General features: G+C 38.8%; 1 protein-coding gene across 2 annotated transcripts; it reads left to right on the top strand.

The window, feature by feature from the left end:
• The first annotated feature begins 4 nt into the window (after window positions 1-4).
• Window positions 5-25861, top strand: Rpb8 (DNA-directed RNA polymerases I, II, and III subunit Rpb8). Of its 2 annotated transcripts, XM_011309912.1 has the most exons (4): window positions 5-108; window positions 10945-11028; window positions 14196-14376; window positions 25366-25861. In XM_011309912.1, exons 1-4 carry the CDS (start codon window positions 36-38, stop codon window positions 25481-25483), a joined length of 456 nt encoding a protein of 151 aa, XP_011308214.1. In that variant the 5' UTR covers window positions 5-35; the 3' UTR covers window positions 25484-25861. The 2 variants fall into 2 exon arrangements, with proteins under 2 accessions (XP_011308214.1, XP_011308222.1); XM_011309920.1 differs by lacking the exons at window positions 5-108; window positions 10945-11028 and adding an exon at window positions 12930-13198.
• Window positions 25862-27409: the final 1548 nt, after the last annotated feature.

The following is a 27409-nucleotide window of genomic DNA, read 5'->3' as shown; positions in this document are numbered from 1 at the left end:
CTCACCGCGTGTCACTGCTTTCAGTTGTGTCTAAAATGGCGGGTGTACTGTTCGAGGATATTTTCAACGTTAAAGACATTGATCCTGAGGGGAAAAAATTCGATCGTGGTGAGTTATTTAAATCCCATCAATATTTCTCTACCGAGTACACTTCGGGGTCTCCCGAAATAATATTTTATGAATGATATATTCGTTTCCCTCTTAAACACGTTGTCTGCACCGGCAACGCACTCATCCCGTTTTCGAAACGCACATGGCCTGACAAGTTCGTGCAAATTAAATAAAAATCGAAGAATAGGGCCTTACATTTAGATAATTCAGACGGAAATTTCTTACGCTCATCTACTGGACCCATAAATGCGTTTAATTTGTTTTACGAACGTAACCAAACTATTCTTCGACCATTGTTGTGATTTTCGTTGGGTGTTTTTTGGCGGGAATTATGAATATGGAAATTACGTAAACATTTCGCACATGAGGGGCGACTCACGTTTAAAGAAGAGGCGCTATGTCTTGATTTACATATTTATGATATATATTGATACAGATTTTCATAATTTATGAAAAGGTTTCGATTTCTAAAATTGGAATTTTGTAGTAATTACATTGAATTCCAATGGAAGGGATGGGGGAATCACTTCACTTGTGATTTAATAAGTCATAAAATCCTCGATGAAATCACATCATCTTTTTTCATGAATGAAAAAGCTTTGCCTTCATAATAAGAAATCCAGACTGCACTGAACGGGTGGATTTTCTCGTCAGCTATAAATATTCCTCCAGAAGTCCAAAATCTTTATTTAGCACATGACTTTGTCCTTGAATCATATACAATAGCCGATATGATTAAGTTTTCCTCGTCCCATGCAGAATGTTGAAATCAATAGGAATACGAAGAACACTTTTCATTACGTTATGATCAGTGTACATAATACCCTAAATTAAAAAATTTTTGCCATCATTCTCTATTATATGCTTCAAAACTTCTTCTAAAAACATATACCAACATCGCAAACTGATGTCCTCAGTGTCATGCGCTAAAATCCAGAGATAGGCAAAAGCCAACAGTCTAATTAACGCTAAATTATTACCTCCAACTGCAAATGTAAAACTATAAATGGAGCATTGAAGAAACAAAGTACTCTATTCTTCAATCACCTTCAAAATTAAACAACCAGCATAGAAAATTGTTTAACTACATTGTCTATGCAAAATTAAATCACTCCTCAATTCTTCTCATTCCTGAATTCTTTCATCTTTTAACTATTGAAAAAAAAAATCATCCACTCAAACCCTGGACTCTTAATCTAGAATCCTTAAGGAGTAAAATTATTACTTATAAATTTTCACTCAATAATTGATCCCACGTTTTTTTATTTTTCTGACAAATTACCGATGAGATTGACGCGAAAAATTAATCGTTTTCCTATTTTATAATTATGTAGTGGCTCTCAAAATGTCACGATGTGCACTAATTTTCCTGCGTTTTCCCAAACTTTCCGAAAATTCCTTAAACTTCAGAAAAAAAAAACAGGAAAATTTTCAGTATGCATCTTCATGAGTTATGAAATAATGATAAAACGCAAAAAACGTAATATTTTTGCATATCAATCCGATAAACAATTTTTCAGATAAATAAAAAAAAAACTTGAATTTTGGGTAAAAGTGGACAGAATATCTTTAAAATATTCGCAGTTGTTTCCTGCTAGTGGTAACCCAGAGTGGATTTCTCTCAAATAGAGTTGTATGGGTGTCAGTGCCGTTGGCGTAAATGTATATTATCGGTGTACATGCGATAATAATGGGGAATGGTGGAAGGATGGAAGGATGGAAGGATGGAAGGGTGGAAGGGTGAAAGGGTGATATTGGATGGACGGGAGGAATCCGCGAAGCGGTCGATGCAGCGGCGCCCGCAGCAGCACACCGAGCACTTGTGTACGTAATATGACGCTCTGTACAGCGCATGAAGAGGGGTGGGCAAAGGGTGCGCGGGGTGGGGAATGACACGGTCAAGGTCACGCCTGGCTTCAAGGTCGCACTTCAGATGAAATCTCAGCTGAGTTGCTATGACTATTTTCACTGGTAATATCACAAGTGCTCCAATATTATCGGCTATTTGTCGATAGTTTTGCTGTCTGATTGTTGCCAGAAATAAATGGGTCAAATTTTCTAGGTTTAAAATTCCCAGTACCACGTCACAACTGGCATTTATCTTTTCTCTGACATCTTGTCGATCAAACTGTGTCAGAAAGAAGTTGCTTTTTTGAGGGAGAAATTTTCTGGAAATTATTTCTAATTCGTGACTTCAGGGAGATATAACTCTAAAAATTTTCGGTTTACGGTAGCTAGGACCTTAGTCATTAATAGTTTATAATTATATGGGAAAGTTTATGGAAATTTGAATTTTAGTTGAATTATTCCATTGTGATGAATAAATATCGAGAAAGTTCAAGTAAAAAAAAATCAGAAAGTCCAATTTGTAATTCCGGGGATTTGCAAAAAGATTGAAAAACTCAGCGTTATTCAATATTCACTTTTTTCCTGCTGGTCGAAGCATATAATTCACTTAAATCTACAAAAAATCGCGATTGAGCTATCAACGCCATTTCTGTCACCATTGCGTAATAAAAAAATCGTCTCTTGCATTTTGTAAAATGTCCCCCCGAAAAAAATTTCTTCCGAAAATCTGACATTTGAAAAAACGTAAAAACCCTCCGCAAATCCACCACTATTTTAGGAATTCACCTTTTGAAAAAATATTTATTTCTTTTTTTCGCCAATACTCTTTTTAATCGACAATTGAAAGAACGAAGTTTACCATAAAAAATGTAAATTTTGATCAGTAATTATAAGCATTAGACTGATAAAAAAATCAATTATCTTTCAACAAGATCACTGATTGGCTGATTTTTTTCAGTGCAAGTCAAATCTTTTGCGAAAACTAAAAATAGTTCAATTATGCAGAGTTTGATTATTCGAAGACGTGGGAAAAACTGGGCCAACGATTTACAATACCCCTTTTTTTTTTGTTTCTTTTCAACTTCTCTATTCCTCAGTTATTGTTGATGAACAAAGAGAGGGGTACGTTGGTCGTCGGTTTCTGCATTAGAATGGTCAGAGGGTTGGACCAGAAAGGCAAAAAGGTAAACTGAGAAGAGAATGAAAGGGGGAGAATAAAGAAGACTCGTTGACGTGGTGATTCGGTTCAAACATTGGACTGAGCTGACGAGTTGCACGATTTTTCATACAAGTACCTTCTCTTATGCATCGCTCAGGAGAGGCTGCACGGTAAAAAGTATATGTATGCAGACCTTGGTACTGACGTCGAGTACCTCCTATTCGCTGCACATGCAGTAGCGTGAAGTGTTCACGGCATATTATTCAGCTTTATTTTCGCTGAAGCTGCAAACCGTAAATTCGAATAATCTCACATTTTTTGTCGAATTTTTGAGAAATATCTTGGTATTTAAGGGAGACACCTCGATCCACTTCAGGAACTCTTTTATAGAGTGGAACGAGAGCTGCAATAAACATTTCGTGGAAATTATTGCTAACTCGCTTGGGCGCGAAGATTACGACTTTCTTTTACTGATTATTTATAATTAATAAGGCTAGATCACAATTTTTTGGGGATTTTTTTACCGAGTTCAATTTCCACGGTTAATTTGTATCGATAATTGAGTACGCATTATGCTATAGATTTTTGTGGTTTTAATTATCAAATTCGTCAAGTAAAAATTATAATTTTGAAATTAGTTATTAATTATGAATATTTTCATTAAAGCGAAGCGCTTAGGTTTTCCATTTTTGAACGCTTCTTTATAAACTTCGCAATTCGAAGAAACTTCTACTGTTGCAGGTTCTTAATGATTCACTAAATATTTTATAATAAATGAGGGCGAAGCTTATATGTGAATTTCCACATACTTTTGTCTACTTTATTCCGGAATAATCAATTCAGATCGATGCGCGTCTGCATGTGTAGAGGAAGTTGCGCAAAATACTAAAAATTCTCTATATATTTCAAGAAAGGTTTTACTGAATTTGCAATTACTCAGTATTTATTTATTTATTATGTGTAAAGTAACCTCCAATAATCTAAAATCGGAGGAATTCAAATTTTTTCCGAACATTGCGAATTTTCCGATGATTGCGATTCTCGCCGATTTAGCAAAAAAAAAAAAGAAGTTTTACGAGTGAGATAACTCTGAAACGGAAGGTATTATTATTCAATGACTTGACATGATATAAAATCAAAATTGTTGCGAAGTTCCTGCAGTGTGATACGACAATTCCCTCTGACTTATTAAAAAAAAAATGATGAGTTAGATAATTCGGAAATGCTAGTCATTCTGCATTATTTAATAACTTGAAATAATGTAAAATATTATTTTCAGTCAAGTGACTGCAGTGTGACATGATGCTTCCTACCGATTTAGCAAAAAAAAAGTACGAGTTAGAATAGCCTGAAGTGGATAGAAAGGGGGCTATTCTGTCGGCTGGTTTCCGCGATAGTTTGCGTCGCGAGTTTGGCCTTCGTGTTGCTAGGCGCGAGGGCCACTGTCAGTGCCAAGGCAGCCAAGCCACTCTCTTTCTTCTATACACCCCCTTTCCCCCCTATATACCCCACCTCACTCCCCTATATTTAAGCCCTGCCCCTCCCCTCGATAGCAGCCGGCTTTTTCGCCGGTCTCCCAAGCCGATCAGTGACGAACCAACTCGATTGAGTATCACTAGTGCCAGCGTGAATTCATCATCCTCCAAAATTTATAAATTCATTTGATAAATTTACCATTCAATAATTTACATCACTCGGTCATGGAGTACACGTCCTCCTCGATGAGGGATCTTCATCCTGGACATTCCTTGAAATTACAAGGAAGACGTTGCAAAGTGCAGGGGGAAAATCCACGAGGAGAAAACCATGAATTCAACGATTTTTGAGGTATCAATTTGCAATGCACATATTATTCAATTTTTTTTTTTTAACCTTTTTTTTTCGCGGTTTGTCTCGCGCGTACGTCACTGGGGACAGTTACGGCTCTCGGGGGAGACGCAGTATTTCGCTTCCAACACGCGGTTTACTCCGGTATTCTGGGGGATGGATTATTGATCTGAAAAGCTCGTATACTCGATGAAAATTGCATTTTATAGGTTTTTTGGGTCGCAGCTGGGGGATTGGTAATTGTTGATAACGCGAGATCGATGGTGAACTCATCGGGTTCTTTCAATCGGGCATTTTTTTACCGCCGATACGTTTACATTCTGCATTATCTCGTGGATAGTTTACGTCAATTGTTGATGGTTTTGATATCTGTTTATTTTGGTGGAGTCTAGGCGGAAAATAAGGACATGATTATCAGTATTTGAATTTATAGATCGGCTTTGGAGGAATAATTGGTATAGAACTTTGAGCAGGATCATTTTTCTTTAATTCATCAATTCATGAATTCTCCATTTTTTACTGAGTTCTCCGATTTTTTGATGAGTTCAGGGAATAATAGAATATAAAAATTATTTTATTGATTAGGAAATTTATATTAAATGATAACATTTCTGGAAATTCTTAAATACTGTGAGACAAAATGAAGCAACTTGGGACCGACGGGTTTTTTTGTGGAAAATTTTGGGCAATCGTCGACTTTAAAGGCGCTTTCGGAAGTTTTTTTTTACTTTACGATTTTTTTATTAATCGATTTTTTTAATGTCTCTCTGGATTGTCAATAATGGAATCCGACATGATTGTAGGGGGATACATTAGATTCGATGACAAAATTTCCTGAAATTCCTGTGGAAGTTGCGAATTTTTCGGGAATCATCCGTGAAAATTGTAAGGAAAATTTTCCACACTGAGTTAAAACAATACCGTGGAATATTTTCCCTATCGATGCTTATGTACATTTTTCAACCGTTACGTCGCACCGTCAATATTCGACGTTGATAACTATATGAAACGTGCACGTCGAGCAAGTTTTGTATTGATTGAGTCATCCAGATGGATTTGACGGATTCTTTCCTGTCAGTGGTATTTTGTATTCGTTCTATTACAGGAATTTTTTAAAAAGTCACGTCGCGGGTCTGACTAAATTTCTATGCACTTGGACGTTGGTGAAGTTTTAAAAAAATACTTGAGGAAAAAAATAGACAAATTAAGCCGAATGACCCAAGATTTGAAATCGTGCGCATAGTACCACAATTTTTTTTAATCTTTAATATTTTTTAACTTTTTAAGTTTTCCTGGAAAATTTTGGGTAATCGTCGACTTTCGAGACACTTTTCGGTGCGATTTTTTTTTTTTTAATTTGCGGTTTTTTTGCCAATCGATTTTTTAAATGTCTCTTCAGATTGTCAACGGTAGAATTCATCATGAGTGTAGGAAGACATAAAAAAAACTTCGATACACAGCGTTGCTCTTGGTTACGAGGCTCGTTCGAACGATCACAACTGCGCCCGGTAATGGAGATAAGAATGAATTATCGTTCAACAGTGCGACGCGACCTTGAATTAAACGTTACGCAAGCATCGTGTATATGACGACGTACTCTATTTTTTTGCTCATATTTTGTTCCGTTTTTTTTTTCGGATCAATTGGAAATAGATCTGTGCAGTTTTACATGAATACCAGTTGACCAGTCGATTCGCAATTCTAAAACCAAAAAATCCGGCGGATATCGCTACAATAGTTTCAGTAAATTCTGATTAAGTAATTATTAATTTTCATATTGGAAAATTTTGGAGGACCCTTTTATAGTTATCAAACACTTCTACGATTATTACGACCATTATTACGTCAATTTCTATCTGCTTTGGATTCGGAAAATAAGCTGATTTGAATGTTTTTACTTCTTCGCTACTGAATTATCGTTTATTCTTAAAATACGAATTGTAACTTTGGAAAGTATCAGACATTAGTTTGGACAACAGTTTGAAGGCCAGCGTGACATTTGTAATATGAATTATTTATTTCCAAATAGGAAATGAGAAAATTTCTATGTGGATTTATTATTTCCGTCTGTTTTCTTGGCATGTGCACAGAGAGAAATTCATTCTAAAAATTCAACGGTCACTATTGATTATTTTTGAAGATATCCTCACACTAAGCAGGCGATTGAGTTGAGATTTGACGAGATTTTCAAAGATGAGCATTAATTTTTTTTTAATTTACTTGGAATTTTTCTCATATCGCTTCAGCATCCTCTTTTGCTTTCTGTTTGCCTCGTGCAACACATGTGCAATATTCGAGACACATTGCGATAATTTTTTTCAATTCCAAGGGCAATTATCTCACGTGAAGTACGCGAATACATGTATTTGGAGAGTGTAGGTCTCAAAGTCTGTGCAGCAGCTGTGAGAGTAAAAAAAAATGGAATATCCGATGCTGCCAGTTTCTATTCTAATCGAGTCAGGAACTCACAGGAATTTATTTCAATGGTTGAAGTTCAGTGCGGGATACAACTTCAGATATTTTTTTTTTCTTCTTCTCGGGACCGAAAGAACGTGGCAACATCGCAACATACACTACTGTAACTTCGTACTCGCTTCATCCTGTGAGAAATTTACAACAAAAACTGGCCTCATTGTTTTCCAACTTCATCTCCATCATCTCCATGAAAATTCTCATTATGAATTAACCGGGTAATGAGGATAATTTCATGATATTCACTCATGGGGATAACTTGGATTATCCTCAGCCTTCATCATCGCAACTCTCAACGAAAAACTCTCAAGTTCAATTCTCTAAATGAATAATGCAAATCAAGATAATTATTCCGAAAAATTATTTCAATAGATCCTACAGTGAAGGCCGTTCATATTTAGATTTGAAAATTGCCGAAATTTCGACTTAATCGTCATAATGCGCCAAGTAGTTTGATGCCAATCAGTGCAGACATTTTCGGAGGGATAATTTTTCACTTCCGAGTGCCATTAATTGGCCATTGAAATTTGTGATTGAAATTCTGCAGCGACGGAGCAATTATTGGTAATTCGATTCAGCGCATGAATAAGTTTTGGTTGAATATCTCAAAATCCATCAGAGATAGTGAAATTTTTTATTCGACCTTTTCCGCAGATCTCATTTCCCTCTGCAAAAAAGGTCCTGAGAAAAATTGGGTTATCTCTTTTAGATTCAGAGATATTGATGAATTCAACTATGAAACGTGTTGACTTTTTACCCTTTCACTTTGTGCTACTGAATTACTCGCGAAATGAATTCTTGGCAGTTGAAAAATACGACAACGTTATTTCCTTGTCATGTTATTCGACTTGTTGTGGATTACGTAAGAGTCGGCATTATTTTGGAGATGGAGAATCATTAATTGACGGTTTCCTCTCCGCCTGTCCCAGTGGTGCCGTTCCTTCCTCGCACTCTGGCATTTTTCCAACGTTTTTCTCACGTCCGAGAGATACTTGCGTCAATCCCAACGAAACCAGAATTCTAGAGGAATAAAAATCGCTTCTATATATTTATCTCGTTCTGAGATTAAATAATGTGCGCAACCGCATTTATTCAATAAATGCGACCATGTATTCGCTGGGTAAATTCAGTAGTGAAACGGTAAAACGATTTAGGTCGACTTGGATGTTAATTCGAGGAATATCTCCGAATCTGGAGGAGCTATGCAATTTTAGGCAGTCTTTCTTTGATTTTATTGGATTGACGTCTATAAAAAAGTTATTATAGGAATTTTGCTATCTTGTTTAAGTTCCGGGATATTAATTGAAAACTGGCGAGTTGTCAAGATTCATTTAGTGTTTGCTGCTTCAGTACTGAATTTGGTCTTGTCCCTGGATAAATTTCGGTCATTGGGTTAATAAATTGGTCTGGTGAGGAGCGACAGAGCGACATAAAACGAATGATGGGGAATTACTGTACACGCCTCCGGCATTTCCCGGAATATTAAGGCAGTACTATTAAAACTCCCCTTTGAAGCTTAAAGAATAATATTTTGTTTTAATGGAAATCCACATGCGGAGAAAAATTCAATAAAAATTACGTGGGGGTTCCGCAATCCCCGAGAAATCATTTCACTGAATAAGTTCTACATGAAAAGGAATTTTGATAAAATTCTGGTTGTGCAGCGGCTAAATAATTATTATTCTATAACAATTCTCCTCAAATACCGGAAATTGCAGAAGTGAAAAACCGAGAAAAATCTGCATTTTTCATTGAGAGAAATTTTCGAAAATATCTGTGAAAATTTAAAATGATTGCTTACGATTTTTCAATCCCATTTTAATGAGAAATGAGAAAATCATGTTACTCGGGAATTTCCCATAAAAATTGTCGGAAGCGTGAGTTTGCCCAGCGGAATCCAGAGCTCTCGCGTAATTTTCATTGAATTTCCTCCGTACGATAAAAGCAAAACAACATAAAGGAATCTAAATACGTCAGGGTCCACACAAGCTGGTCTGAAAATAGCGAAAAGAGGAAAAATAGATATATCGAGGTAAAAATCAATGGAACCCCCAGATCGACTGAAACCACCCCCTCATCCCCAAAACAAACGAAAACATAAAGTAACCGTATGAAACCACAAAAGAAAAAAGGTAACGAAGGTTGGACTGTAAAAATCCCCTCAGATAAGGTTGCCCCTTGCAGAATCCATCCCGCATCGTTCCCCCACTCCCCTAAATTTTTGAAGGTCAAGGTTTTCCACCCCTGGCAGTGGCTCCAGGGTGGGAGAAAAACCGAGTCAAATACAGGGGGTGTACACACACACACAGAGGAAATTTTGCGAGCGTAGGCGGGTAAACCAAATCGGTGAGGGGGTGAATTGGGTGGTGGGTGGTGGGTGGCGAGGGCCCCCGGTGCCCAGTATTTATAGAGCCCAGCCGACCGCTCGATAACCGGATAGCGTCACTGCGCAGTTGATAAAACCCCCTGTGCGCAATTCTCCCCATTTCACCCTCTCAACCCCCAGCCCCTAGCGCATGCATACGGTATATTACATTTTTGCCAATCCCTCCCCTTGATATTCACCGATTCTTCAATCAAAAGTTAAAAAAACAATGAAAATAGCTTATGGAATTTTTAATATCATTTAAAAAATCTCGAACGAATGGAATAAATTGTTAATGGATTAATCAGTTCTATTCTAATCGTTGAGTAATGTCTTCGGTTTATTCGTAGATGAGGGTGTTTTCGGGAGGTTGAGATTATCATAGTATTCAAGTGATAAAAATCCATGAAATATTGATAGTGAGTCACGTGCAATAACGAATTAAGAGGATGGTGGGAGTAAGTGCATTAGGTCTGAGGCCATGGCAGCAGTTGAGGATGAGGTGCGCGTGCTCGTCCGCCCAGAGGGTGAGGGGCAAATGCGTAGGTGAGCGAATAACTAGATATTGGGGTGGGGATAGGACTGGGTACCGAGGAAAGGACTCACAGAGGCTCTCGAGGCAGCTGTGAACCTCCCTCGGTGTCGTCTCGTTTCAGTTCTGGTTAATATTTTTTGAAGAATTTTTTTTTCCTGGCCAAATGTTGGGAGAGAATTTTACGCCGTTACCTCGAGATTTCGGCTTTTTAATTCGGTACCAGAAGAGATAAGCTGAGAGATGGCTGGAAATAGGTGAGTGAGGGTTCTGCTCCGTGGCCAAAATCCAAGGTCATTGTCGCGACATATGGCTGCCCCCGGATGCCATGTAGACCAGTACCTCAGTATTCCGATGATATTGGAGATGTCCATTGGACAGACTAATTATTATTCCATCGGAATGCGGGGGCGAGAACAAGTTTATCCTTTTGCATTCAATTCTTTCATGAAATTCAATCGTAAATGACAGCAGCTGTGTAATTTTTTATATTTCTGTTATAATCCCATTCATTTCTTCCATTCACCATCTTCCATGATCAATTGAGTAATCATTATCAATTTCAAATCATCGAATGAATGCAATCACTGATGTCGGATTTTTAATCCTGTTTTTTTTTTTTATTTACAGTCAGTCGGCTGCACTGCGAGTCCGAGTCCTTCAAGATGGACCTCATCCTGGACATCAACAGCTGGTTATACCCGATGGAGCTCGGTGAGTCAAATTTTTATCATTAAATAATTGATTAGATTAATAGAATCAAGGAATAAAATAGTTTCACCGTATCGCCATGTTTGTTTACATCGGACTGTCACCATTTACATTACGGAAATGGTAGAATCGATAAGACTCAGCCAACTTGGCCGGTTCTTGCAGACATCGTGACACGCGATTAGAACTCGGTATAAACAAACCCGTGACTAAATTCCCCCGGGTGAAAAATTAAAACCCCGTAATTTTTTTTTATTTTTCCTTGTATCCGATGTAAGGAGGTTTAGTCGTTCAAGGTCAGCCAGCCCAAGTGCACGATCATGTGATGCAGTGACACATGGAAATTCTTTCACGGCAAATAGTCCCTCATCTCAAATTCTCATCTAATTTTCTGGAACAGGTGCCACCTCTCGCAACCCCCCTTTCTCCCCTTGCATCAGGATTCTTGTTCTCCCGGGTTGTCCCCCCCACCCCCTTCCCCCGTCGACCCAGTTTCTTCCCTCATCTCTTCCCTTGTCTCTTCATTCATACAGATGGCCGGTATCAGCTCGACCAAGACCACAATAAAAATATTCCTGAACACAATCGGTCAATTAAAAATCACAAATTCACGAATTCCCAATTGTAATTATTATTTCCAATTATATGTCCAAATCTAATCCAGATATCGAAATTTCGGTGTTAACACTTTTGACAGCTTTCAATGATCTCCACAAAAATCATCATGATTAAATTGTTGATATTAGTCATTGTTTCTGGGATATCGATGGAAAATGGAATGAGGAGGCAAAACGAGGAGTCGCGAGGGTTCTATGGTTTCCCTGAATTGAATTTTCACGTCCAAAAGTCGAGAATAAAGAGAATCCATTGTCTTATCGAGGCCCCCTTTTTCCCCCCCTCCCCCCTGGAACCTCCTCCCAGTGGGCGAAGGTTATGGAGTCGGTGGGCTAGGCCGCTGTATTGACGCGTGGCGGGTTTCAGGCTTGCGCGAGATGACGCAACCCTTTGCCCCCTCCATCTATCCGCATTGGCCACCATTTCACCCCACCCTGCTCCCCCTCTATTTCACCAGGTCTATCTCACTCTAGAACTCTCCCCCACCGTGCTCTAACCATTCCGTACCCGCTTGCGTCTCTTCAATCCCCCCTTTACGGACAAGTTCAATGCCAAGGTCAAAGCTGGCACGACTAGCTGCTGTGTTAGTTGGCGGGACTTGCTCCGGGCCAACCGAGAAAACTCGTTCGCTTTGCTTTCAACATCGTAATAATGTGAGTCTACCCAAGTGTTACTTCATCCCTCATTCAATAACTCGCCCGTATATCACCTGTACCTCATCTGCCTCCTCTCTGTCCTTCCTCTTCACCCCCTTCGTCCCATCATCCCCATTCTCTCCCTCATGATCGCGAAAAAAAAAATCCTGTCATCAGGCTCAATCTTCACTGGCCCAATGTCGGATCAATTGATTCGATCAGAGTGAAATGAAAATCGTGTTTTACCCCCGTTTTGTGTGCACATGAGACTAAAGTTGATTACCAGTGATATGCATCAATGCATGGGTGGTTTTTTTTTTATTGCACTTTATTTCACCCCGGGGTGGGGGGGGGGCGGTTTTAGTGCTCCGATTGGGCGGAAAAATGGGAGAACACGGGAATGTTTGGGTCGGTTGATTTTTTTCACTCCGGGGGAGAGAAAAAAGATAATAAAAAGTGCGCGGTTATCAGCGAGAGGGGAAGGGGCGGGGGCGGGGGTAAAGGAAATGGTAACCTGTGACACAGAAGCCTCTGATGGCACCGGGAGGGGTAAATGGGTGGACGGATGGTGGGATTGAGGAATTGAGGGGCGTATGAGGTGGTGAGGAAGAGGGTGGTATCAAAGGGGGCCAGGAGAACGGGGTATGAGGTGGTGTGGTTACCAAGGTCGTACCGTCCTTTAAATCGAATGTTGGTACAGTGGACGATCGATAGCTCGATGTAGTCGCTCACGTTCGGGCAATTTCGGTCCAGACGCGGGATCGTGCCGTGAGTGAGAGCAGGATGCCATCCTCGAGGTGAAGGTGAAGAGCGAATCACTGGTATGGAAGTGGGGATAAACGTGAGGCCGGCGACGACGCACGGGTACCATCAAACTGCGTCGTATGTGCTCTGGCTAATTTCGAGATTCACATGTACCAACGGTACGAATTCTCATGTCCGACAATTTCGAGGATTATTTTACCATTTTTTTTTTATTCTCCTTGCGCTCGTTTTTTTTTTTCACCAGGGGTGGCCTTTTATCGGGTTGGGATTTGCTCTCTGGGATTTTTCACGGTATTCAGCAGTGGCTTTGACGCCGTTTTGACCGGAGGGGGACATGATGAAATCAACCGTCTGATTTTCCGTGTAACTCAATCAAACGAGCCGCCATTTTGGGTCGACAGGGGCAACTGCGTAATTCGTCGGTACTCATCCGAGAATCATGGCAAGACACGATCGATCCTCTCCCACCGAGAAGCAATTAGCCATGACGTAGATGAGGAAATGTCGTTGGGGGATTGGGGGGAGGGTATGGATATCGTTGATGATGAAGAATGGTCATTAATTGGAAGAATATCTGCACTGGGCATTTGTCATTTTGCAAAGTCATCGGGAATATTTAAACACTAAATTCCGTTGGTTATTTATAAATTGTTGCGTCATGAATTTGCAAATTGCGAGTCAGTGGATTTAGATCGAGATTCGTAAGAGGCTGTTTTCTTGTTATTGGTGGAGCTTGGTTGAGAGGAACCAATTTCGCTGGTGATTGTTTGTGCTTTTTTTATCGTGACGATAATCACCTGAAATTGCATCGAGCATGTCGTGAATTCTCATGTAATTGTGTGATTTCTCAATTAAAACACGCGGAAATTTAATTGAAACGGGAATTGGAGGAAAATTCTGATGGTTTTGGATGGGAATTTTGGGCTTTATTTTTCTTGCAAGATCTATTCGAAAATGGTCATTCCACCTCGGAGGTGCATACATGACAGGAGAAATTGACATTGCTGTCATCTACTGTGGCGTAATAAATTATTATTCTAATTATTATCATGACGGTTTCGAGGGGTTGTTGGGAAATTGAGGAAAAATATGAGCGGTGGATATTTTGTTGTTTTTTTTTAATCTATTTTGACAGATGGTTTTCACTTTTTTCAGGTGACAAATTTCGCCTCGTCCTTGCTACCACCTTGAGAGAGGATGGCTATCCAGATGGTGGGGATTGGAATGCTATTGAACAAGAGGGTGGATCACGTGCTGACAGCTTTGAGTATGTCATGTCTGGGAAGGTGTACCGAATCGAGGGAGACGAGGCAAGCAACGAACCGAGCACTAGGCTGTGAGTAAATATTCATTGTTTTTAGAACAGATGCAATGTCTATTTTTCTCGCGTGGAGGAGAAGTTGTGTGAATTATTTTCCCAAGAGTCCCCTCAGTCACCTAAACTTTCTACTTTATGTATCACGATGGAAATGTATCGGGTCTCGAACAAGTCCAAAATTTCATTCATATCGACAGCTTAATAACAAATTCCGACAGTTAGTGGAAATAAATTTATTTAAATGAATATGGATAAAAAGATTCAAACTTTATTTTTGAGTTAATAGCATTTTTTGTAATTACTCTGTTTTATTATTACCACCACCTGCAGCAAATGATAAACTATCAATTTTTTTATGAATTAACATTTCGTAGATTTGTTATTAACTCATCGATATGGAGATATATACTTGATTTTGCTGGTGAGATGCGATCTTGAATTCAGTAGCGAAGAGTCAAAGAATTAATTTATAATTCACTGGTTGTCTACTCGAGTTTTTGAGTGTATGATGAATATCTCAGAATTTAGACGAGATTCAAATATTTTGCTGAGAGCATGATTTCTACAGTTAAACGAGAGCTGTAAAAAATGCAATTACAAATATTTTGCTGTTTCCTTCGGACTCCGAGATATATCTCGAAAACTCATCTATTATCTAAATTCACTTGTCATCCTTCACCTCTTCGCTACTCAATTCTTCTAGTTTTTCATTACTTAATTGGCAATGCAAAATAGCTCGCATATTTTTTATTCCCCCTTACGTTTTCATAATCTTCTTCCTCCACGCCTCAACGTTGCGGATAAAGTTTCGATAGGCCTCATTGCAAACCAATTTACCTCGCTCTGTGCCAATGCATTACTGGAGGCGTGAGACATTTGTTTTTTTTTTTTCTCCTCTCGAATGTATGTCATGAAAGACGGAATCAATACGCAGTATAGATTTTCCAATGCAAGTCGCGGCAATTATTCGACTTGGAAAAAAGTTCTTTCGAATCCAATCTAGTCGTATGCAATTCGAATCGAGGGAAAGTTGAGTATTCCGAGGACGAAATTATATTTTCGATTCGGTGAAAATTGGAGGAATACTTCTGCGTCTCAGGGGACCAAACAGTGAGAAATATTTCGGTGGTTTATACGTATTCTCATGTTTCCGATAAGTCTGTCGTGATTCATGACTGATTTTCATTCGGAGATGAGAAATCGGATGACTTGCCTGTGGTAATGAAGGAGATTATTTAAATTGTTGGTGAACACGTGAGGAGAAAAAAATTAAGTGAAATACACTGGTTGGAATTTATTAAGATTATCTACTAGCTGCAGCTCCTCTATCAGATCCCCATTTATTCAGATCCATTGAAAGGAGGACTTCCTCCAGGTCCTCCATTTTTATTAACTTTTGTCTTTTGATCTATAAGGATTAAATTGTTAATGTTATGCAGTAATTCTATCGAACCTCCAGTCGATTTTGCCCTTGAATTATTATTAATGTTTATTCGTTCAATGGTAATTTTTAAAATTCATTTTAAGAATCAGTGGTTGGGGATTTTTTTGGCTGTAGCTAGTAAATTGTCTTAAAATCCAAATATTTCTCCGTATGTATTCCTGATGGGAATTCAATTGGAGAGGAAATTGTTCGTCGAATTTGAGCTTGTCAGGTTCAGGATTGGCTAGTAATATCATTTTTTTGGAATATCAGGCAATATCAGGAAAAGGCATTCAGTAACATGACAATAATATTTTGAGCGAATTGTCGGAAGATCATTAGTTATCTGTGGTATTGAATAATTGAACTGAGAATATTACTGATTAGTCTCGTAAAGGAATTTGTGAATACTCAATTACGGGGAAAAATTATTGACTCTAGAATCGATTATCTGTTCATCATTTGTGCGGTAATGTTTCTATTGATCACGCGACTATTTTTGTTCAGCTTCAGAGATCGATAATTTCAATGAAAGTTTGAATATTTCAACTCATTGCAAAAATTGGATATCACATTCAATTGAATTTCCAATTGACCGAGAATTCAAAAGAGCAATTGTGTATTTTTTCACAATTGCGTAGTTAATTACTGCAGCAATTTTCATTGAGAAATCCAGCGGTAAAACAAATATTCGACTCAACCATTCGTTAATAGTTACCGAATATCGTTTGAAGTGATTAATTTTATTGAAGAACATTGGAAAATTGAAATAGCCAATGCCACTGAAAATTTAATGAAAAAAAAATCTAATGGCCGTGACAAATTTCGAAAATGTTTATCAAAAATTTCGATTTGCTAAAAGCGTAATGTCTTTATTACCGATCCTCGGTTGAGTCAAGTTTCGTCTTCAGATGTGACAGAATTCGTGGCTCTTCGGTTTATTTTTGAAGGAAGAAACCGATTCAACGTACACGAGCCCCTTCATTCGTGGTAATTATGCAAATGTTCTGTTAGAGCTCAGGATAATTCAGTAGTTGATGACCTGAAAGCTACTCGACGAATAATTGCCAATGGTGGGAAATCCGAGTGAATTATTGCGCAGAATAATTGACAGTACAAGTGAAATATTATGAGAAGGAGAAACATCATCGAGGAGTTGGTGAGGGTGGAGAACTGACGAAGGATGAATAACAGGTGTTTTAGCTCTTGTAGAACAGGGAGCCACTCTGGGTTCACTCTGTTGATAAAGAAGCGAGTGAACACAGCTGGTGGTATCTCAGTTTTCTGAGAGTTTTATCGACGTATGTCCGTTTGTACCGGCGGAATCTTATCGACGATAAGTGATTAAATCAGGATCAAGATTACACCCATTGTACAATCTATTGATGATTAACGCTATGACTATGGAGTGACTTTGGATTGATTTTCACGTGGAATTTGAGACTGGAAATTTCTGCAGATGACGATGGCTATCTAGAAATCGCGTGGAGGGACTTCAAATGATGGATATAACTACAAACTGTCACTGGAATCATGTATTTAGGAATAATCTAGTTAGTAGCGAAGAGGGGAAGAAATAACAAGTGCAGTTGGGCTCTAGGCGAGTTTTTGAAGAATATTTATGAATCCGTGGGAGATATCAAAATTTTTATCAGAACTTATTCGGTACAGCGAAAAAGGTTTCAACACAAATTTCTCCGTCTCTCTTGGATTCAGAGATATTCAACTTGTTATTTTTTATCTCCCCTCTACTGCATCCAGTTATCATTAATTGTTTCATAAATTTGTTCATGTCATGTTTCATATTTGTAATCATTGAATATTAAAATACTCTGCAATCAGTTCATAATCATTCACTTTTTTTCATCTCCATTCCATCTATTCATCATTGGATGAGTAATTTTTTTGGATGTGAGGCTGCTGCTGCTGATGGTGGAAGTAATTTCAACTTTTAAAATTCAAGAATGGGGAAGCTGAAGAGCTTATGGTAAAGCAATTACTCTTATTTGTAATTGAATGGAGGGTAGAGAATTGGGAAGTAGTAGTTGTTTGGTTTGGTCAGGCAGCGGTGGATCGTAGAGAAATTCAAATTCATGAATTCAATTCTCCATCATCTTCATCTTCAAGGAATCAACATCTTGAACATCTCTCGTGAGGTTTCTTGGGAATCATCTTTGCTCTTCATTTTTTCTATCTTCATTCGTGTTAAAATTCTTCAACAGATATTCCCCATTCTTCGTACTTTGGACACTCGATATTCTTTGACGTTCATCAATTTATTCCGAATTCCAACGAATTCGTGAATTCTCCCCTTTTTCTTATGTAAAAATTTGGAATTCTCTCAAAATTTTTCGAAACTTTCGGATCTACACGAATCTTCTGAAGACATTCATGAAATCTCGTAAATTTATAATAATCTCGACATAAATGCTATTCAAGATTCAACAATCGATCCATTTTTTCGATTATTAATTATTGTTTTACGCATGAGCTTGAGAATTAAAGTCTCCATACATATTTAAAAACTGAATTAATTCAAAATTAATTTGAAAAATGGGAAAAAATTTAATAAAAATGAGTTGCCCAAAAATTTCAAGAAAAATTTCTCACGTTAAAAAAACCATTATCACTATAATTAAAACTTTTTAACTTTGGATTATTCATTATTTATTATTATTATTATTATTATCATTATTTGACCCAATAAAATAAAAGACATAGATAACTGAGACACGACTCAGAGGAATGCTTTTCAAAAATATATTTTCTCTCTCAGAGAATACCAATTCTTGGTTGAAATCTATGTTTTTTTTTCGTTGCATTTTGTTAAAAAAAAAATCGTCTCGTTCGCCTGCATCTAGATATGACCAAGATGCTCGTTATCAATTCGACCTTGCCTCCCAATAATTCCTCTGGGCATGACCCAGTTATCTTACCGTTCTAACCCGCTCACCTGGCCGACTGGGAGGGCTTTTCCTCCCACTCCCTGGGGTTTTAAAACCACCCGAAGGGGAAACTGGGAACATTGTGCGCCCATTGTAGATACCGAGGAAAGGTCAGGCATGGGGGGCCAAAACTAGGATACTCGGAGAGCCTGAAACTGGGTCATCCTGTTGCCCCAAGTGCAGCATCCAGTGCTCCGTGTCCGTCACCCTTTTCTCCTTTCGTCCTACCATCCCCCACTACTTTTCCATCCTGTTGCCGTCCTATTCACTTCTACATTAGTGCAATATCCAGACGCGATTGCAATGACACGCAGGACCAGTCTCTGGAGCTCCAGACTCATCATCAATTGGTTGAATCAACGATTCAATAAGGGAAAATGAGAAAAATCGGTGGGAAATTATAGAAAATCGTTGGAGCCTGTGATAATTTGGTTTTAACAATTTTTTTTTATAGTTAAAAAATAATGGGGAACATTCAGCGTAAATTTGCGAGTGCTCTCTACTGCCAACCCTCATTGGGTGACATTATTTACGGTAAAAAGAGTGCGTGGGATTGAGGGATAAATGAGTTTGCGCGAAAAGTGGCCCTGGCAGAGCGGGAGGAACGAGTGGTTCCTTTGACGTCACGGGAAACTCATGATGGCGGATAGTTGTTATCTTCGATGGCAGAGTTGACGGAGAATTCGTGTTACATCCTCATTAGTTGCTCCGGTTATCCAGACGAGCGGTAATACTCTCATTTCTATTTTTTGTTATTCAATGATTTTATTATTGAGTTATTCGGAATACTGGGATTACTTCTATCCCTTCGTATCGATAATTCATTTCATGTTCATTGAATTTATGAATTAATTATTGTATGACCCGCATTCTATTTTGTTTAACCATTCAATTGGGTACTTTCGCCCTCGAATAGCCGTGACATTGCAGTCATACGCCGATTCGCATTTACGTCGCGACACGTCTCGGGCCTTTCGCAAATTTAATTGAAGATGTTTGAAATTATAAAATTTCTTTTTCCAAATATATTTATTTTCCATCAGTAAATCTGATGATCACTGGATAAATATTTACTAATATATTTTCTCGTGGTTAGTAAATATAGTTTAGAAAATTTATTTTTTCTCAGTGCAGATGCTTTTAGCCAAAAATCACATTCTCATTTTCATTTTTCTGGCAATCTTACGAGGAGATTGGCGTGAAATAACGTTTTTGCGCTTTGTCGCTATTTAATGCCAATATTTGTTTACGATTTTTTAAATTGAACTTTTAAAAATAATTACAAAAATGCATGAAAATTATGGCACCACCGCGAAATTTTGTCGGCCATTAAATACTTACAAAACCCAAAAACGTGATATTTTTTTCCGTCAATCTTATCCATAATTTCTCACGAAATTTTGAAAATCCGGAATTTTGGCGAAAAAAATATCGAAGAGTATGAATGAATAAAATATTTAAAAACGGGAAAACGCGTCGGGAAATTTTAATTTCATTAAAGACAGAAGAATGAGACAAATCGTGAAGATTTCCTCCGTGAAATGCACGCATGTCACCTAGAAATATTTTCTTGTATTATCGAGAATGTTCACTTGATCCCTTTACATGCCAAACAATTTTTTCTTCATCCGTTTTTACATTGATTGTGGAAAAATAAATGATTAAACGTCATACATTCACGTCATATGGTGCCACACAATTCTCAATGATCGTGAAAAGCACTTTGACACGTATTCACATGCATAACTGTGAGAGCAGGCCACTAGGAAATTGATTACGCAATTTGTCGATAGTCGAGTAACCAGGGCCGTAATAGACATTCTTTAACGAGTTAATGGGGGCCTGCATTTGCATCGGAAAAATCATCGCTGTGCGGGAATGTTGGCAGTGGTGAGGATGAGGAAATTCATCTTGTCAGAAGCCCCTGATCCAAAAGTTTAAATTAAACTTGAACGGAATAAAATAACTCGCGTTATTTTCAAGATTTTTCTCGTCTATTTTTTTTTGGTCACGCCATTCAGTCCATTGTAATGCACAGCTGTGATAAATATATCGACTCATTTCCATTATCGGTTAATGAAAATTGCCAGCGTTACTAATTCCAAAAGACCAGGGTTTTTTTTATCACAAAGATGAAACCCTGAAGAAAAATCTGGAGCGCCCAAAGCGTTGAGAAAAATCGAGTAATTTTTTTTCCAAATCTTGCTCTGCGCGATAAAAAAAAGTTCTCATAAAAATTCCATTAGCCCGGTTAGATTCCAAGATATTCAATAAAACCATAATTTTTCTACGGAATTATCATTTATATAGAATGTAAATAATTGATAAGGGGCCGTCGGACGATGACCAGAACGTGAGAACAAGTTTTCCCAGGAACTTGCTCACATTTTAACAAATTTCGTTAAAAATAAATAAATAAATCATGTATCTGGGAACAGCGTAGACTTGAGAGTATTTGATAATAAGCGTGGAATAATTGATATCGTGGGGATGAAGTTGAGGACGATGAGTCAGAAAACACGCGTGCAGTCTGAATCGACGAGTTTTCCGGGTCGTACCCGAAGTCGGCCGCTACCAAACGAAAAACAAGGACACATTCTCATACGCCTCTCGTCGGAACGTAATCGTTAGTCGGGCCAAGCATAGATGGGTTACGTAATCCCTCGTTAGGCCATCCCGATTTATTTTCGTCATTGAAAAACCGACGTTGCATCGCTGCGCCGTTAGCATCGCGATCCTCATCCAATTATCCAACAATTATCCCGAAAAAATTCAAACAACGCCCAAACTCCGGTGCATCTAGACCTGGAGCCCATCCCACCATTCGCGAAAACCCCTCGAAACATCCGTTCATCGATCCAAGGACATAACTGTCCTGAGTCACCACCGAAAAACGGCAAAATCCTCCGTCATCGTTCATAAAAATCGTAAAAAAAAAATCAAAAATCATTTCCCACCCGATGAAAATATCAAGTCAGACGAAAAATTAGTGCGATTGCATCTCCCTTGATTTCCTCTTGGCACGCTATCACAATTTCGTCCTCGACACGTGGATCCCACCTCCAATTATATACGAATGCCATTATATATACAAATGTAAACGTTCCCGAGTACCTCAGTCGTTCTTAATCCACTCGCCGATGAGTTTTGTTATTAAAAATCCCGTCCAAAAGTGGTATCCACCGGACAATCGGTCAAATCGAAACATGAACATTTAGAAAAATCGAAAAACCGAAGGAAAATCGATAAAAAAAAAATGAGCAAACCGCGCTCAACGTATATCGAATGGATATCCAGTAATTAGCGAAAGTAATAGAATGAAAAAAAATGAGAAACTAAAAAATAAAATAGCACATTGAAAACGCGCAGTCAGCACATGAACACCGATTCATCTACTTGGCATAGCTGAGGCATCCACTGAGTTTAAACGTCGATTGTGTAATAATCTCCTTGTTCTTCTTCTTGAGCTGAGCTCGCACAAATCGTCACAGTGTAACAACCAGTGCGTCGCGTTCCCCAACGAATCCTATCGTTTTCCAACACATATAACATGAACTAGCACCCACCAACTACCATACACTTCCCCGGGAGTGTAACTACTCTCGGTTTTAACTCATTCCTAGCTATTGCTAGAACAACTAGTATTCACCCAGCCGCCGCGTTGGGGAGACGTTACGCGCCTCGATTACACGATACATACGCGATACGTACACGATACGTACACGATACGTACATCATATATTATCGAAAATAAAATCCATCAACTTAATTAATATCCAAGGATTACCCATGATCGAGGATAAATGGACGAGTGGAGAGATAGTGATACCATTGGTTGCTAGTGTTGAGAGTTGAGAGTTGTTGAGAGTTGTTGAGAGTTGTTTGGGGTTGTTTATGATTGTTTAGAGTTGTTTAGATTTGAATGGGGAAATGCAGTTGGAATTGGTTGTAATATTCAACACTCAAGATAAATTGAATACGAATAATCGGCCATTTTACCGTCAAGTTTGCGCTGGCCCGAGTAAATCGAGGTTGTAGATTCATCGGAGGGGATAGTGCATATAAATGACGCGGGGAGGAGAGGCTGTTTAAGGAGGGGTATTAGGAGGGACGCGAGACTGCAATGCGCGTCTATTATTAGTGCATCGAGGATGTGTCTCGTTCTCTTTTTCCCAAGCCCTGGGCGCAACCGAGTCGCGGTCAACGATTATTGGGTGGAAAATTATTGGCATTCTAGTTAGTACTATCGCCAACCTCCTGGGTAATCGTCCCATCGGTTTCGCTATTTCATGGGCAATCCGCATTCACCAGGTGTCTCAAGGTTATCCTCACGAGGGTGTAGATTTTTGCATTCTTACCTGGTGTACGGAATTATTTTGCGTCGGAGGGGGAGCCCTGGAAAAACAATAAATGCAGGCGCTGCTGTCTGTCGGGCCGATCAGCTGATTTGTACGCGTTGGGTCGACTCAATGGAACAGCTGATCGTGATTTCTTCGACGGGCCAGTGAAATCGATAATTTATCAATCGAGAAACGTTGGGATGACGGTGGGGTACGCGGTCGCGAGTTTGGGCGGGGCGTTTTCTTTTTTTTTTTCTCTCGTATTTTTTTTGAGGAAAAAATTGAAATGCATATTCGGGTAATTTGTGGGGAATTGGGAACGAGGTTGTATCGTGGGAGTGGACTGACGGAAGCTAAATTATACTGTCATTTCGGTGTGTATGGGTCCCTGTGTGTGTGAGAGAGCGAGGGAGAGAGAGAGAGAGAGAGAGTGAATGGATAAGTATCTTAAATGAAATGAAATAGGAAATGTTGCGGCAGTTGGGGCTCGTGCCAGATGCGCGTTTACACGGGCCCTGAATACTGTAAATGCACTATCTGGTACGACATCTCTTCTGTCATCGTCACCGTTGCAATCGCGTCTGACTTGAACCATCGGAGCTCCTCGAGTTCATCCTAATTCCTTTTATTCCCCACCATTGATTACTGGGTATTGTGCTGGTGTGGGGGAGAGTGTCCTTGCCACACCTTCCGATCACTTTCCCCGCGACAATTGTTATGAAATAAGCTTCAACCTGCTCAAGGCCATTGTTGTCATTTTGTTGTCATTTTGTTGTCATTGATCTCATTAGTAATGTCTACGCTCAGATTGAAATACTCATTGGGATTATTTTTTAATTTGTCATCATGATAATTTTTAGTTGTAGCTTTAAGATGATTATTGTGCATTTTGTTATTGGAGATGTATCTCTCGTCGTCGAGATGAGACGACAGCAGGAACAGCTGGGAATGCAGTTGGGGGCTGTGGAACATCCGACTGAGATTATGTAATAATAATAAAGCTCATGTGATCAATCTTTTTCATTTCATTTCACCTGCTTTTGTTTATGCCAATGCTTCGATAATCCATGAATTTTTTGAGGGGGTGAATTGTATTTTGGGGGTGGGGACAAGCTTTTATAAAAGATCGGGACCACTTTGAGTATTTATTCACGTTATTTCACTAATGAATTGATGAATTCAATTCAATTGAATTCAATTGCGGTATTTCTCCGCATTATTCCTCACCACTGGATGTAAAATTTGGTAGTTGCGGTGGATCAAAAAGGTTTCGACTCAAATTCCAAACATTCATTATCACAAATGCAGATACAACTTAATTCTTCTCTCGACAAGATAATCGTCGAATATTTTCGAAATGCATTGCAACGACAAATAATTAATTCCTCAATCGGGAGTTTGTATAGTTAAAACGAGTCTTGGCTCGATACTTGGCGAAGGTTAAAATTGATGAGCCATATCCTCGGGGTGATACGCCATTCGAGAAAGAAGACAAAAATAAAACGAGTTGCTCTCGCCAATCAGACTGGGATATTCACCGTTTGGCAGGTGAACCGGAAGCCAGAGCTGGCATATCTAGAAATACACGAAATCAGAGGATTGCACTTGGATGCCAATTGGGTCCTTCAGTCGCATTATGTTCAACTCTGCAGCATCTCTCTTAGCTCGAGCATTAATTCCAGTTTTGGCAGTGAGACTATGCTAATGAATGAACAACTCATGGAGAAATGAATGCTGGATGACAGCCTGTTGTGACTATTGAAGAAGTGATGATTAATCGGTCCTCAATGGCGACCGGCGTGCTGGCAGTGTGGTTAGCTGGTTGTGTGATTCTCAACCAATACACGACCGCTATCGACACTGCATTTACGACGGTCGCATTAAGCACAACTATGTTCGTCATTTTTAATAATGCCATCGCATCCTCCGATTCCTATTCACAATCTCTTTTTTTTATTACCCCTCTCCATTAATTTGTTGTTAAACCACACGTGTCTAATCGAAGAGGATCAGAACGAAGCTTTGCACTTTTTAAAAAATATCGATGAATTATATAATTATGTGATCAGTGAGCTACTGTAATTAAAGAGTAATGCATTAGCACAAGAGGTGAATGATTGTTTGCCCGAACTTTATCTGTTTTAATTTTATTTTATTCTCATGAGGAGAAATTTTTCGAGTCATTGAGGCACATGACTTGGAGGCTTTCCCTTTTTTTTTTTCTGGAATATTATTGGGACGTGGTGGGAGAATTTGGGGGTAATGCTGGAGTTTTAATATTTTTCTCTCTCTATTGCAGATCTGCATACGTGTCCTTCGGTGGTCTTCTCATGAGGCTGCAAGGTGATGCCAACAATCTCCATGGCTTCGAGATAGACCAGCACATGTACCTGTTAATGAAGAAACTGGCATTCTAATTGATGTGACGGTTGCTAAAATAAATCATCGATATTCGCAGCAACAAAATCCAGAATATGATTTTTCATATTTACGAGCGCTGAGATCGTTGTAAAACGTGAGGAGGCGTTTCAAGGGCAAATCGGAGTGGGCAACTGTGCATTTTGAAAGAATAAAGAATAGTCCAGCTGATGACCACACTTTACTCAATCGATCTGCCCTGGTTATATGACTTTGTGTATAAAAGTTTCATGAGTCCTATCCGTTTCATAATCGTTTTTCCTACCTGGTGAACGGTTGGAGGGACAATATCACGTTTATTTGCTGCCGAATCGGTTCTCCAACCGGAATAAATGTATTTTTTACTGATTGTGGAAGTAAAGTTTGTTTTTTTTAAATCAGTTGTTCTGTTTCAATCCCCAGACATATTTCATTCTTCGTTGCATAGAAATAGATATTGCGATTTATATTGATGCTCTTACTAAAACCTCTCCCCAAGCGGTTCTCTCTTTTGTCATCTTCATGTCCATCTTCTCACCTGATAGCTACTCATATCTTTATCTTTATCGTTATCTCTAATGTAATAATTTTATTCTTCAACTCTACGTGCATGGGAATACATTATTGTTTTATGCGAGGCATCCCACAACTGCATTCGCAACATTGATTTTTTCAATTCGACATTATTGTTTTTTTTTTTAACAGAATTAAGTCATTGGTTCCAATATAAAATTTAAATTATTATTACACAGAAGCAAATCCTCTCGATGAGAATATCTAACTCTCGCAACGTGCACGCTACATGTAGACGAGTTTTTAATGTTTTTCATTCGTTTATTAATTACTCGCATTTCCATTCAACATTTAATACCTGAAGAGCGCTTGGTTCATCGTAAAAAATTACGACCCAGTATGGAGAAAAATATTAAAAAAGACGTTTCGAGAATATTTCCTGAAAGTGAAAACTTTCAGGAAAAGTCAAAAACTAATTATTCAATTAAAAATAAATCCGTAGTCTTTCCTGGTTCTGTGGATTACGGCTTTTCAGACTATTAGAAACTGCTGTGCAGTTTAGAGTGGCAATGCAATTGGAGTTTTTAATTAGACGAAAATAAATGGAATTCGGTTGTTCTTGTGGTATGTGCCAATGTAGGAAAATAGCGGAACGTCAATACGCATCATCTACAATATGGATGGGAGTATGATGCGGTGGGGAGGGCAGTGGCTAATTTATGTAATTAAACTCGCGGTACTGGTGACCTTGTACGACGCGACAACGAGCGTGGGCTGCACATTGCACATGCGCTCAAATCGACGGCAAAAACGTAGAAGACGACGCGTTTTGTCCAAAATGGCGAATGATTGTGGCAACTCTGGCAATTGTTACGCAATTGGTTCACAAAATGGTGGCTACCTGATAACTAGCTGGTCCTAAATAGATTGCCCCAGTGACATATAATGCATTTGTCTCTCATCATTGCGTAATAGTTTTTTCGAGCCCTCCGTCTTTTTTTTTTTTTCTATTGTATTTTGACTCTGACCTTGACCCATTTCGTCAGATTCTTTTGAGCGGTGGAGGAGGTGGATTACTCTGATGCAAGTGCTGCAAGACCTGCAAGAATGAAGAATAGAATATTTTTATTAGCATGAGCTCTTGGGAAATCAGAATTGTTTTTTTTTTTTTTTGAGGGACGATTCTTCGCGGATTGATTCCGCGGGATTCAATGAGAGTCGCGGCAGCTGCTGGTGCCATCTTGTGGATTCCTGAGGCTTCTCCAGGGGGATTCCCCTGTTATCTGCGGTAAACAACGCAAAAAAGGAAATTATCTACTCTGGATCGAATCTCTTTATTTCTTGGGGGTTGCTTTCAAAAAAGACTTCGAAATTTTGAAAAATCAGGATTTAAATAATTGGAAAATTTTCGCACAGAAAAAGACAAATCTCTG

Source organism: Fopius arisanus, unplaced genomic scaffold, assembly GCF_000806365.1.
Source record: "Fopius arisanus strain USDA-PBARC FA_bdor unplaced genomic scaffold, ASM80636v1 scaffold00003, whole genome shotgun sequence".
NCBI lineage: Eukaryota > Metazoa > Arthropoda > Insecta > Hymenoptera > Braconidae > Fopius > Fopius arisanus.
The sequence above is the reverse complement of the archived record's forward strand: the minus strand, read 5'-3'. Positions and strand labels throughout refer to the sequence as shown.

Excerpts from the sequence above, each read along its gene's own strand:
- Rpb8 (XM_011309912.1), top strand. The coding sequence starts at position 36 with ATGGCGGGTGTACTGTTCGAGGATATTTTCAACGTTAAAGACATTGAT. Across the intron at positions 11,029-14,195 it reads GTTATACCCGATGGAGCTCG|GTGACAAATTTCGCCTCGTC; the intron begins GTGAGTCAAATT and ends CACTTTTTTCAG. Across the intron at positions 14,377-25,365 it reads AACGAACCGAGCACTAGGCT|ATCTGCATACGTGTCCTTCG; the intron begins GTGAGTAAATAT and ends TCTCTATTGCAG.